At 37.3% G+C, this 14450-nt stretch overlaps 1 protein-coding gene across 9 annotated transcripts in view; it reads right to left on the bottom strand.

The window, feature by feature from the left end:
- Nucleotides 1-4810: 4810 nt before the first annotated feature.
- Nucleotides 4811-14450, bottom strand: part of DPY19L3 (dpy-19 like C-mannosyltransferase 3) — a 39520-nt gene continuing 29880 nt past the window's right edge. For 7 of the 9 annotated variants that reach the window (XM_052795739.1, XM_052795740.1, XM_052795742.1 and 4 more), the window contains 3 exons: nucleotides 9970-10102; nucleotides 9064-9222; nucleotides 4811-8434 (listed from right to left, as the gene is read on the bottom strand). In XM_052795739.1, the coding sequence (XP_052651699.1) occupies nucleotides 8273-8434; nucleotides 9064-9222; nucleotides 9970-10102 (454 nt within the window). In that variant the 3' untranslated portion in view covers nucleotides 4811-8272. Of the gene's footprint in view, nucleotides 8435-9063; nucleotides 9223-9969; nucleotides 10103-12496; nucleotides 12640-14354; nucleotide 14450 lie in introns of those variants that run through there. The other 2 variants (XR_008236502.1, XR_008236501.1) reach the window with 2 other exon arrangements.

Genomic DNA, 14450 nt, shown 5'->3' on the forward strand with positions numbered 1-14450 from the left:
GAGAACTTGGGGTACTTATTCACATACAGTGTTTAAGAAAGATTTTTTTGTCACTAAGGTAAATAAAGGACTCTTTGAGAGATCCTATGTACATAAGCTAAGATGGGGCTCAAAGCATGAAGAAGGCATGCTGTGTGTACTGTTTTCAGTAGGAGCTTTAGCAGTTATTTGAAGAAAAAAAGCACATAGTCTTTTTCTTGTGGAAATAAAGTCCATATTGTATTATTATATCCATCTTGTTTCCCTGACTGACCTCAGTTACAGCACCTGCTCACTGAACATAGGGCAGATGAGAGTCCACAGATCCAGGTAAAGCAATGAAGCAGCATGGACGGTGAGCTTTAACTTTAGTTCTAACTTAATGAAATCCCTTTATACTGTCATATAAACGCAGAAACTGGATTTAGGCACAACACGTCAAGTCAGCTGCTTGTAGCTAAATACTTTTCTTAATTAAAAGGCCAGGTTTTCTAAGACACTAGCCTCAAAGGTCACTAGTTAAGAATTTCAGTAGCAAACACCACAGTTCACCATATTCTCTCATTCCTAATGGGCTACTAAACTGAGGCTAAATTAAGGACCAGCCTGAACCATGTCACTTGCATCTACAATCCTGTCTCCCATGTTTCGCTAAACCTCCTTTCACAGAAGCATTGCAAGTATTAGGTTTGAGAGGCCGGAGCTTGACTGCTTTAATAGAAGCACTGACCAGCTACAACTGTAGCCAAGTAATGCCTTGCCAGGCAGAGCTGACTGGGGATACAGATGCATTTTCAGTGAAGAAAAAACCCAACATCCCTTGGATGTTGTCAAAATACCTAGTGTCCTGAGGATGTCAGAAGACTGAAGGTCTTTCCTGTATCCAAAAAAGAACTTCACCCAGCACTGGGACTTCTAAAACTAAAATCCTGTGATAAACAAAACCCTGCCAAAAGTCTAACAATTCAAAGATGGTAGTTTTCCCAAACCCATGAATGACACCACATAGTAATACAGGCCTCCCTCAGATACATTTTAGTAGAAAATCATGATTAATTGGGGACAGAGAAACACAGGGCAAAACTAACAGCAGTTGCAGGGGGTGGAACATTATGCTTTAAATTATCAGTCCCTTTTTCAGACTGTTTAATGTCTAGCTAATATTCTGCTTTTTTTTTTTGAAACTTGACAATATTTGGAAGAGAGAAGGCTTCATAAAATTAATTTTGACTTTCTTTTTTTTAACTGATACCACTTGTATATTTGAGTGCAGCAAGAACAAAATCTTATTCTGTGCTGTTTCTTTGTATAATGTGTAAATTATATATTAACAGCTGATAATATATCATATAGATTCTAAGATAATTTGTTTCATTAAAACAAAGCATAAAACAATGTATTATAAAAGACATTAAAATGGCTTTGCTTACAGTTGCACCAGTAGCTTGTTTCGGGAGGTCTGGCTTTTATTTTTATACATATATTAAACAAATAGGTCAATGCAGTCTGCAGGCTAGATTAATTTGCACATTTCCCAAATGAGAAATGTTCACACAGTATCTTGTTCTTGCATGCATTTGTGACACACTTTGGAAAATCTTGAGCACAAAATTAACCAATGGTTACACACTGCAGATGATGTGGCATTTTCATCTGGAAAAGCTAAATGCCATTTTTACCCATGCCTAATAGTTTTGATTCACAGATGTTACATAGTCTACGATTTTGTAATTTTACTGTTTAATATTTATATGAATATTTAATATTTACCTGTGAGGTAACATAGGCTAAAATATCTTGCAATGTTCACAAGTCAGGTATGTCAGCTTCTGTATTTCATGATCGTAGCAGTCACAAACACGATATGCAAAACAGAGTAAGTATATATTATGCACAAAAATTATTCCTTCCCCGAACAGCAGTAATTTTGTTTGCATACCTTGTGTTCTTTCCATAACTATGGATATGCTGTCATTTTGGCTGGTTTTTATTTAATTTAGCTTGTAAGCTCCTTGGGGCAAAGACTGTCTTTATTTGCCTATGAGGTGTCATGCATATCTGAGGCGCTGTATAAATAATAAATAAGCCTTCTGTATATGATGTCTCTTCCTTGAATTTATTTAAAGCTGACTAAAGCTTAGAGTCTATTGAATTACTTCTTTCTCAGCATTGATCAGATACTTCCACAGACCTGAGTCATGCATGCTGTTCTGTCTGAAAAGCTGAGGGAAGCAGCAGTTGCTTCTAATTGATGTGTGGACTCAAGCTGTAGTTACACACTCAAAAGATGTTACTATTTCTGAATTTCCCTGAGGGCTGCAGCTGGCTGAGGCCACAGACCTGTACTTCTCCCAGATATCCAAGTGCTTTTTGCATATAGCATGGTTGGTGTTTTTGCAAGACAGACAACTAGTCTGAGAAGGAAGAAATCCTTAACTTCACGTTCAGTAGCATTACTCAAGTTGTGTTACCCATAGGCTTATTCCCTATTCTGGGATTTTAAGTGCTGAGAAGCAGCAGACATGTAGGACGCGTGCTGTGATCCTTAACATTCACAATGTGCAGCAGGACACATGTACTGGTTCAGAAGATAGATGGTCAAAAGAGCTCCAGGCTTGATGGGCAGGACAAACTGCAAGACACTAATATATCTCAAAACGCTCCAGTTATTTTCCTTTTCCTCCTCAGCCTGTGATCTTAATTCATTCCCACATGAATACCAAGTTGAGATTTGCAACAAAATGCGATCAGCAGGAGAGTCAGTAGGGCTTTGCTCTAAATGTGTCACAGTTAAACCAATCACTGAGCACCCAGGAAAAAAATTGAACTCTCTCACTTTCCCCAGGATGTGCTCAAATATCCTGACTAGAGAGTAGTCTGTGATACAGAGGTCTCGGTCCCATCTGTTGAAGCTCTTACTCCATCCATGAAGTACTTAACTGGCCACTGGGTGAGAGTAAAAGCAAGCCCAAACACAATTCTGTAACTTCGTGACTGGGAGCCACGTGGGCAGCTGGGTTGCGCAGGCACAGCTGCAGAGCTGCTGAGGTTGAGAGGTCTCCTATTAATGACCGTTCCTGAACAGGCGATTTGTAAGCCAACCTGAAGCTGCTGCTCTACAACTGCTTCCTCCCCTATTACAGCTATGGTGCCAATTTGTAAACAAACATAAATAATAACAACCACAACCCCAGAGTTGCTTGTGTAATTGCAGTTAGCATACATTTTACAGAATATACAGTGTAAAACAAAAGGTCAGAAAACATTTTAAAATTGCTATAGGAAATTGGGTAGATAGATACACTCTCAGTCATAGGACATACTCATTTTCAGCTGTCATGCCCTATTAAAATCTACTTTTCCTCCTTCTAGGGATTACTAATTAGTTCACTTAATTTATCTGTTTTAATTTGTATGCTGCTCTTTTAATTACTGTGCAATTTCTGAAATCATATCGTTACTTGTTCTGCATTTACAGATACATACAAATATTTCAGTACCTCTACAAAAAAGCTTATCACAGTATAGCACTGACATGGCTCAAGACCAGGAACAGCTGGCTTGACAACAGAAAGCTTTTCAATGAGTGAGGAGGGAAGAAAAAAAAATTGAATTAAAAAAATCATTGGGTCCCTAGGTAGTGGGATTTTCAGTAATCTGGTACTTTTATTAATCTTCTTCCATGTTCTTTACAGACTTTAAACATGTAGTAAGAACATTTTATTTAGTATAAAATAGTTGTAAAGGTCTGAAATTTAAATAATCATGTGGATACTAGTATTTAATCTGTCTGCCTGTCAACTACATTAATCTTTGTGTTTTCCCCCTTTTAACGTAACATTCCAAGTATATAACATGTAGCCAAGCCATATGAAAGCCGATTGTCCTTAGGTCTGACCTACCGGCTAGTACCAGCAGGTTTAGAAGGGAAACCATGGCTGTGAAAAGAGCAGGATTAGGTAAGCAGAAGAAATTTGAGCATTTTCTTAATTATAGAAATGCTAAAAACCATGGCCATCTCCTGGGGATTTAAATAAATAGCTTGCACCGCGCTACTGGTAACTGCTGGTGAATGAGGAGGTTTTGAGAAACCTGGTTCTCTGGAACCCAGAATCCCCTCTATGCGAGCATACCACGTTATGATCACATTCCATTAATTAAATTAATCTTACAGAAGTCCTGTCCATACCTAATTAACATGGTGACATAACTCCCCCAAACCTCACTTTTTAAGAGTATTACTACACATGCAAAGATGTGACTGCACTCAGGCACCACAAATGAGAAAAAGACATGCTGGACAGTTGTATGTATAGCTCTGCACATCCTCCTTCTCCCTGCCGCAAGAATGCCTAGACTTTTAAAAGCTTACCTATATCACGACATCCTAATTCAAATAAAGCACTTGATACATGTAATTTTTCTCTCCCAAAGAATGCACACTTCTTTTCATCGGGTAAGAAAGAATACTAAAACTTGAGCTACAGTGTGGAAACAAGCAGATCCCTATTGGTCAAAGTAAATTATATTTACTTAAATGGAGTAACTGCCTCAGCCTACTGACTTTGCTAAAGTTGAAATGTATTGGGTGATGACTGGTAAAAATCACGGCTCATACACCTTTAACTTGTAACAAAGAAAAGAAGTCAGCAAGGTGTTAAAACACAAACATGATTCAAGAAGTCAGTGATACATGCAATGTGACAAGCTTGAGAAAAGTCAAAACTTTCTGCTGAAAAATACTTTGCTTTCCTCCATAGGGACTGAAACAAAGCTGATTCCCTAACTGCACCTTTCTCAATCCATCCCGAAGTAAAACCAGCCAAAAGACTGATTTTCAAATTACACAATTTATTTAGTATACAATAGTCATTACATCTCTTTACAACAACATATTATAAAATAACTATGTTAGATCTCACGGGCAGAACATTGAAACAAGAAGTGAAAATACACTTATGGATCTCAAAGGCTTTTCTCCCCTAAAAACATTCTGGCTACTTGATAACATTTTGTCTCTGCGATCTAAAAAAAGTAATTCACACCACAATTCCACTGATAACGCGCCGCTTAAAAGTCCTTGTGGGCAACAGGTAACATACACAAGAAGTCATGATGGTGCCATTCCCATTGCTAGTCTGGTGCTATTCCCATTGCTAGTTATTTATAAGACTTCGGTAAATGCATTGCCACGAGGGTTTTCTGGGGCGTGGATTGTACTTCATACAATGAAACAGTGATGCCACAGCAACCATTTGGAAATAAGGTGCATCAGGATGATGTAGTTTAGGAACAGGTAAAGTTATTTTCAAAAGAATTGCACATTTTAAATGCAGTGAATACAGATCACAGCAAGACACGGGAAGTAGAGAAAATAACTATCAATCAGACAACTAAACCACCACCTACCTCCTAGAAGTCTCAGACTCTTACACGCCACCTCCAGGAAGAGGAAACGTCGCCCTTTTCACCACAGCCCCATACCTCCGCCAGCACTGACTACTCACCGCTGCTCCAGCCTTCCCCAGCATGCTTTGCTCTGGCAGGCAAGCCTTTAAATGAGGGACAGCGAAGCAGCTGCTCGCTCTCTTCAAGTGCTGTCTTGACGTGTGTGTTGCTTTCCTCTGAGCTGGTAAGTGGTTTTGTTCCTTGGCATTTTCTATTTTAAGGAGATGGGTCTTCTGAACGCTGTACTACATAGTCACTGAAATACGCCCTTCCCTCAAGTATTAAATCCTTCTGATACAGGAACTGCTGGAATGGTTTGAAAGTGTCACAAGCTACCTAGGCTTTAAAGACTGTGAACTGCAAGAGTTAAGCAATCTCCAAAATACTTTTTATCTAATACTTCAACTTTCTGGTGTGCTGCTTTGGGGGAGGTTTGTGTTGCAAGAAGAAACTATGTTACTGTGGTAGTTCTGGATTGTAACAGCCATTGGTTTTTATGCTTCCCAAGACCAACGGTAGCTTGGGGGTCTAGTCTGTTCTAAAAAAACCCCAAACAAAACAAAAAAATTTGCACTTGGTAGTTTCTATGAAAAGGTTAAATTTCTCCTTTGGCAACATTAGAGACTGTATTTTTGAAGAAAGGCTATTTAAAAATAATTACTGTTACAGTCAGGACTTTTTAGTTTCAGCTGTTAGCTACAAGTAAATCCTGAAAATCATAGGGTACCACTGGATTTTGGAATCTCTCATTTGAATCAGAGGAAAGTTACTCCACCTTTAAAGAAAGATACAACCACATTTTAAAATAAGACAATACAGCCTAGACATCCTTTACCTTACGTGTGCTTGTTTTCAACTACTGTAAGGCACTCATTGAGGAATTCACTGACCCATGCTTTCAGCAAGAACAGGCGTGCATCATTACGGGCCTAATTAAAGTTTTAATACTGATTAAAATGTTTTATTATTGTATTATGTTAAACTGCAGTGGTCTCCAACCTCATTAAGGGATACAGGCTAGAAATTACTCAGGAGTTTCAGTTGCTCAGTTTAACAACCCAGCTACTGTCAATGTTTGATTTAAATACAGTCTGATTAAAGCACACTTTCCTTTTGTGTTAGTGTGAAAGTGCATAAAGATGTTGAACATTGTTTAATGAGTATTTACTGAACATAAAATTGTTTGAGCATGTGACATAACCATCTCCATCTCTTCAGTAATTTACCTTAGTACAACTGAAAAGGGAAAACATTTAAATCGTTTGGAATTGGAACACAGCTCAGTTGTGAAAGCTAATCTCATTACACATCTTGATTAAATTAAATGTGGAGTTTGCTATCAGTAGCACTTTAAGTTTCCCATCATTAGAAATTAATTGCAGTGGTAATTATTATAACAACTGAGTTATTTGCACAGGCCACAAACACTCTTATAGGTGTTCAAATGTTAATTCAACATTGGCCTAGAGGCACTTGATTATTACAATTCTGTTTTTCATAAGAAACAAATGATCCTAGTGGATGTCTAATTAAAGTTGGAGAGTACTGTTAGACTTTCAATCAGATTTAATCTCTAATTTCAATATAAAACCAAAGCAGCACTAAAACACAGCAAAGGTCATGTGTTATCTACATAGCATTTAGAAAGTCAGTACAATTCACAAAGTTCTAGCCGGTAAAAAGACAAAGGGTACAAACAAATCACAAAATTCTCAGGATTGAGGCCTGTCTTCACCTAATCTTCCAAGTCAATTTAAAATAACTGTAGTCTATTTTTTAGGATAAAGAGCAAGGACACAATGATTTTGTGCTAAAATATATAGCTCAGTGTCTGAAATAACGTAAAACAAAGCTCTAATACCTGAACGTATTTTAAATACCTAAGTTCCCTGCTGATTTTAGAGATGAATTCTTTTTTTTGTAAAGTTGGCGGTGTTCAATTTTGGTATCCTACTGGAATTCACATGGGGAGAAAAAGGATCCCCTGTAGTTCAGAAAGCAAATACAGAAAATAGTGTTGTGAGAATCCAAGCTGAGAAATTTAGTTTTTTGTTTGTTCTGAGCGTTTTATGAGGATACAAACATGCAACATGTATCAAAGCATGCTACAACTTCTATTCTGATTAGAAATACATAACACTCCATCATTAAATGCTTAGCGTTATAAAACAGTATGCTTCTGTTTCACTAAAAATGCTGGACAATGATTGAAGTTTTAGTCTTCAAATTTTGTTTGTTTGCTGATTCTGCGCTCACTGATTCTGCAACCACACTCACAAGCTTGGAAACTCATATCTGCCTACATTCCCAAAGAACTGAAAAAAGAGGCACTGGAAGAGCACAAGGATCTGTCAAAGAGGATCAGACTGTAAGACAAAACTTAATTTTTTGTGACTATTTTCAGGATTCACAAAGATAATGCATACTCAGTATAGGAGTAGTGTGGCCCGCTTTCACTGAATTTCTATCATTTTATAGTAAAAATCCAAACTGCTGAGCAGAACTTCATAGGCTAGCTATTCTGCAGTGGTCATGCAGGCGGCTCATTTTGTCTGTCTTCCAATCAGTTAAAACTGGAAAACAGCTATATCCTAGGTATTCAGAATGTCAGACTTTATAATCAAAATGGTCCCTGCTAGCATTTATTTATGAATCTATGAAAATTTTGGCAACATCAAGAATGTTATCAAAAGTAAACTGTCTAAAAAAATAAGAATCACAGTAATTAAACAAGAAAACATCAATGTAAAATGTCTTATAAATGTAATGTTTGTAAACTTCTTCTGCATTTTCTAATGTGGGTCCTAGCATTGAAATACTGAACTTGAAGCCATGGTTGGAAATGCTATTTATGCTTAGCAAGTTTGTAAACATGGAATGTTTTGTTCTGAAACACTCTAGTGAAGTGTATAGTATAAGGCGGCAGGTTTTTTTTAATTTCCTCACAGAAGCGAGGATATAACGAAGGTTTCAAATCAGGTTCATTCTCTCCCAAACCATCCATGATCTGTAATGAAATTGAACAGATTTGTGAAATATCTTTAGCCAGTTCACAGTTACAGGCAATAACAGAAGCTAAAAACAACCTTGACAATACATTCAGAGGGTCAGCCTGGCCAGATTTGTTAACAGTGACTGTATGAAACAAGTGGGAGGAAGAAAATAAAACAGTAAGATTTATAGTATCGTCTCTATTATGGATAAAGCTGATTTGTCAGAGGTACATAATCTGCTTTGCGTTACGTGGTCTGCTGTGGTTCCATGTTAGCCCCAGAAATGCTTGAAAACTCCCCTGACACAATGGAGTAATACACCGGTCCTGAGGGAATTGAAGCTATGAAGTGATTTGCACTCTGAAAGGAAACGCTATTTGTGTACTGCTAACCTGAAGCTCATCAGAAAGTGATTACTTATTTTGCCCGGGCTGAATTCCTCCTTTTTTAATTATCAAATACCGTTAAAAGCAAGCAGTGTTCAATTTGGCGATTTTGAGAATGTCTAAAGGCTCCATTAGATTTTACTTTCCACACTCATGATGAAGCAGAAATAACCCAAGCTACTTCAAATCGTAATTGTATTTCAAAAAGAAGTGAAGCAAAATGTATTTTCTTTATAAATCTTGTATATAATACTTACATGGCCATTAGCTATATCAAGTAAGTCACGTAACCGACAGCCTCTACTGTGTCTTCTTTCGTAACAAATACTGTCTTCTAGGATCACATAGTCTGTGCCAAAGGATCGCAGTATTCTGTAAACATCTTCAGGAGATCTCTTGGCATAGATCTGATAAATCTATAGAAGAAGGAAACTAAGCTGTAAGACATATAACATTACCATTATTTCTTTGTTCGCTCTTTCATGATTCCTTTATCTTGAACCAGAGAAAGAATTGACATTGATAATCCATGTGACTTGAATTAAATATTAAAAAGGAAAAAAAAAAGTTTTATTCAGTAGCCACTTAGACTTTCTATGTTACAGCTACTACGATACACAATAGTACTGCTGCTGACCACAAAAACACTGGATGATGGTGCTGCTGTCTGTGGAAAGGCCTTGGTAGATGCCTGTAAGACTTTCAGAATGTCTGAATTATAGGAAAGGATAGTTTAAGACAATCTCCCCAGCTTTGTGTGGAGTTTCGTAAGGTGGTTTCTATATAAAATGTTATGTGCTAGTCTGGGAACTGAAGGGAGTATCAGGCAAATCAGGAAATGCTCCATGCGGGTTTAACAGCCCCACTGGGCAGCAGGATTTGTTAATGCCAACAGTACCCAAACCAGTTCACTCAGAACTAGCTTGAGTAGCTAGGTACAGTTATTCAGACATGCACCAGCTGCCACAATCGAGTTAGCAGATGCCCAAAGTATTATGAGTTTCACAGAAGTTACATTCTGGAACTGTATCTGAAAATAAATTAGTTCAATGAGTAAAGCACATGATGTCATTTGCAATATGCCATTAGAGACGGCATGTGTTTTCTGGACTGGAGCCACTGATATGGATAAGAATTAGCTTGAACAATCAGAATACTCTTACCTGTTTTGTTCTCTCTCTCAGGTTCTTATCCTCATAATGGGGATGATTAGTTAAGGTCCGTCCAGTGCACAGTTTGACTCCTGCTAACAGCTGCATGCTCCCAGCAAACACTGCTGTGTTTGGAGTGTTTGACCTAAACAAATGTTGATAAGTCTGAGGAAGTCTTGTAGGGGCATTTTTGCATTGCTTGTTTACAGATCAGAAGGAAAAAAAAGACTGAAAAAATATTTTTCTGCCTCTCCTCTATTCAGGGAGCAAACTGTTCAAGCAACTGTGTTTTCTTCAAATATGAAGCGGATAAATCACGATAATACTCTCTAACTGCAAATAAAAAATTTACTATGCACTATGAGGAAATCTAGGGAAAACATGATCCTGAAAATTTCAAACTACTTCCATATTTCATATATTTCTTGGGTTCATATAGCCTCTGAATATTTGTAAATTTCTATATCCTAATTCTTTTAACATCTCAAGAAACTTATTGTGACTTAGATTTGTGTCTGATATATAAGGTATTCCACATAAAACGGATTATGTAATCTGAATGCTAAAACTTCTACTGTCCTGGCATTCACCATTCACTTGGAATGAAAACTTTGTTATGTGAGACATTAACCCTCCCATTATGACAACCGTGGGAAAGAAATTACAAAAAAAGTCACCCCAGTTGCAAGGGAGAGGGTGGGTTGGATGCAGAAGATGCCAGATAGAAATGCTGTCAATAATTGGTACTGTGATCTCATCTGAAATTCAAAGCCAATATCTAGAATTGTTATCTAAATAACAGTCTTGGTTTCTCAGGACTGTTTAAATGCCCATAATAAAAAAATCCTTTCTGGTCTCCTTCCCCCCAACAAGTTTACAATCTAAAATATATGTAAAGACAACAGAAGGGCATAGAAAAAAGATAAAGTAAAAATGCCAGGCAACAGAGACTACTATAATTAGGCTAATTAAAAATGGTCACAGTATGATTAAGTGTTTTCTAGTGCTTAGTAGGCATATAACCACGAAAAGTTCTATGAAGACTAAAACAACAGAAAGAAGCATACATTAAATCAAGTAAAATGAAATTAGAAAGGAATATGAAAAGTTGCCTAACATCCACATACATGCATGTATGGCACCTATAGTAGTCACGTAACTGTGACACTTTGGGGTGCACTTTAGGGAGCCTTTTGAAACTGCAGCTACATATTCAGTCTTCTCTAAGCTCTGTGATTGGCTTGAAAATGTTAAGAGACAAGGATTAAATTTTAGTATCGCCTTTCAAGAGATTATGCTTAGCAAATGAATTAATAATTACAAACCCTTCCTAAAAATTCTTGCATGAGTACATTAATCTCATCTAGGAAGGACAGAGATAGTATTTTTAATAGGCCAGTTTAACTTTACTGATAGACTAGTTTTTCAGCAGTTTGTAATACCAGTTTCATTTTAAAGTCTGAAAATATTTAATCTCCTTTAAAAATTCCTCTTTTTACTTAAAATATTCAAAGCCACAAGTGTCATGAAGTAAATGTTTCATTAAAAGAAATGAATTCTTCTTAGTATTTAATTTTAATCTTAGTATTAATGCAAATGTAATGGCCCTGACAGGCTGTCAGCTAGGACTCATCCCTGAATCTGCAAGGAAGTACAATTCTTTAGACTAAGCTGAAAAGAACGTGGACTAGATTCACAGAGGGACTTGGTAGAACTTAAGACACCTAAATGAAAATGATGATTCTCAAAGCACCTTCAACGTGTTTCTGTGTTAATGCCTGGGATGGGAAACTTCTAGTGTGAGAAGTCTGTTTCCGTGTTTGTTCAAGATTAGTTCAAATTTTGTAACGCTCTGCAGTACTTATCTCCTGACTTGGCCTTATCAAGGCCATCCTGCACCTCCAATTCCTAAACAGCCCAATATAATGCAAACTTGCAGAATCAAGCTTTCTTAAAAAAAACCCCACAACAAGTACCAAAGGCAAAACCACAAGAGAACAACAACAAAAGAAACCATGCCCAAGAAACAGCCTGCAGCCTCTTCTCTTAAAAAAAAAGAAAGCCAGAGGAAATGGTGATAGTGTCCTTTCCCCACAACTTACTGGCAAAAATGCTTGTCAAAAATGTAGAAGATGAAGGGTTCGATTCCTCCCCTTTCTAAAAGCATTCACTCTTGCCCAGAAGGGGCAAAATATAGCTGAGTGCATTCTTTATTTAGCAGGTATTGGGAGTTTTGCCAGCACTTCCTCCTCTTCCTATACCTTAAAAGCAATCTAGTGACTCTCCCTTGCTTTTGAAAAAACTGGCTTATGTGCCTTGGTCCCGGACGGAGTTCAAAATCCGGTATTCCAGGTGAAGGTCGATGTGTCCCTGAGACTCAGATTACATGTTTGAAGTCCTAGAAAATTATACGCCTTAAGAGACATCACTGTCCGTATTTTACTGGGGCCAGCTCAGACGGTTCCCAACACGTGCCACTACCAGCGCTACGGGAGGCACTCTCTTCCCATGCTTTACCGGCCATGTCAAGAACACAAACCTGGCACTGGTCCACTGTGGTGGACAGACACTTGGAAGGCGGGAGGTGACACTGAGCTTCATGCAATGTCTGCCCTCCTCAATTACATCTTAAAGAACTTCAGGTGGTGGCCGCTACTGAGCGTTTATCTTCTGAAACAGCCACTAGAGGGAGATAGGACAATTCACTAATATTTTTCAGGTACAGGCTGATTTCTACATTTCATGCAAGTGTCTTTCTCTAATACTCCTACCTGAGTCAGACACTAGCTGCTGTGGTCTGTATCCAAGGCAGCTAATGTGCTTCCAACCACTGAATGACACTTCTCTATTATAGAAAAACGGAGCAATTTTTACAAATGTCTGAACAAATGATGTATAAAATGAAAGGATAATTTGTTTTTATAGCTTTCTGCCAAGCTCCATACCACACTGCCCAACCTGCAAACAATTTATTCTGTACAAAATGTCACTAAATAATGACAAGGACTTACAGGTCAAACTGATTTACATTATATAATTTAAATGTCATTCCAAGCAGACCTGATGGCATTTTGAACAAATAATCTCATTTATTTTTGAAGCTCTAAGCTTTCAACAAGTTAATTACAGCTGAACTAATGGATAAACTAAGCATTATAATACATTGTACGAAGCTTTTCTTTACCTACACTTAAGAATTTAGAGAATTATATAAATACTAAAGAATAACTCATTAAAAATAAAAGGGTTTTACAGGAACTACTTGCACAGACTCTAAAAGTGGTAGTAATTCTTTCTCTTAAGCTGCTAAAGAATTACTGTGAGTTGGTTTTAAGGAAGCCCTACAGAAATGGCTAATGTTGCCATTATAGCTTACACCATTAGAAATAAAATGGCTATTTCTATTAAAAGTCCTCCAGAGCTGAACTCTGTAGTTGGCTTTCAAAGCCATAAAATCTGAAAAATCTCAGATTGTTCCTCTACTAGTGCCTGGGTGTGATATGAATCTTCAAAGCAAAGGGGTTTGAGAAAAGGAGATTCTGAAAAGGGGTTTTCAAATATGCCATGTTAATTTATTTTTTCTTTAAAAGAAGGTCTTTTTATTTGCAGAATGCTATATGAAAATATTACAGGTTTAGCTGCAAATGACAGGCAGTAAAGTAGATTCAGACAAACTGTCATGGTTCTTTTTTTTCCCTCTGGTTTGGAAAGACTGAAAATTGCAAAAATAGAAAACGACAGCCACAAAGAAAGAGCAACAAGATGCGTTTTTGTTAGTCCCAGCCTCAATTTTATGCATGCATATTTTGTTCACATAAAGGAGCGCACCTACACAGTTGGTATAAACCTAGTTCTCAGGCACTATCGAGTTCATGCCTGAATTTTACTGACAAATCAGTCAATGACAAAGGATAAGCCCAAGAATTTAAGAACAAAAAAAAAAAAAAAGTGTAATAGTGCCTTTAAAGTCTGGAAGATGTGTTGATTTCAGTGCGATCACCCTTGAAAATCAGGCATGTAAGTAAGAGTGAAGAGTTAAAATTTATAGCTGGCTTGAAATTAAAATATAGCCATTAATATATATTACTAAGTGAAAGAACCACCATTGAAACATGGGTATTCCATTTTTGTAACCTTAGGAGCTTTTTGGAAATTTGTGAGGTTTCCACTAACATAAAAATTTGCCTGCTTGTCCCCCACACCTGATTCAAATACAGTTGACATACAACTATGCTCTGCCAAATCTCAGTCTCAATTAACTTTTCCACTGTTTTGGCTGTTGTCCGAGATTGCTAAGAAGTTTTTTAATGATTTTTGGTAACTGCTTATGAAATATGCCACAATTCTAGACAGGTTTCCCCTTTAAAGGCAGAAGACACTGCTTCTTAAACACTTACCAGAAGTAAACAGAGTAGGGAAGTTCACGCTATTGATTTGCTCATTCTACTGATATTCTTCCCCATCTCACAAATGAGCATGTTGTTCCTGTTGTC

This window comes from Harpia harpyja, chromosome 9, assembly GCF_026419915.1.
Source record: "Harpia harpyja isolate bHarHar1 chromosome 9, bHarHar1 primary haplotype, whole genome shotgun sequence".
In the NCBI taxonomy this organism is placed as follows: Eukaryota; Metazoa; Chordata; class Aves; order Accipitriformes; family Accipitridae; genus Harpia; species Harpia harpyja.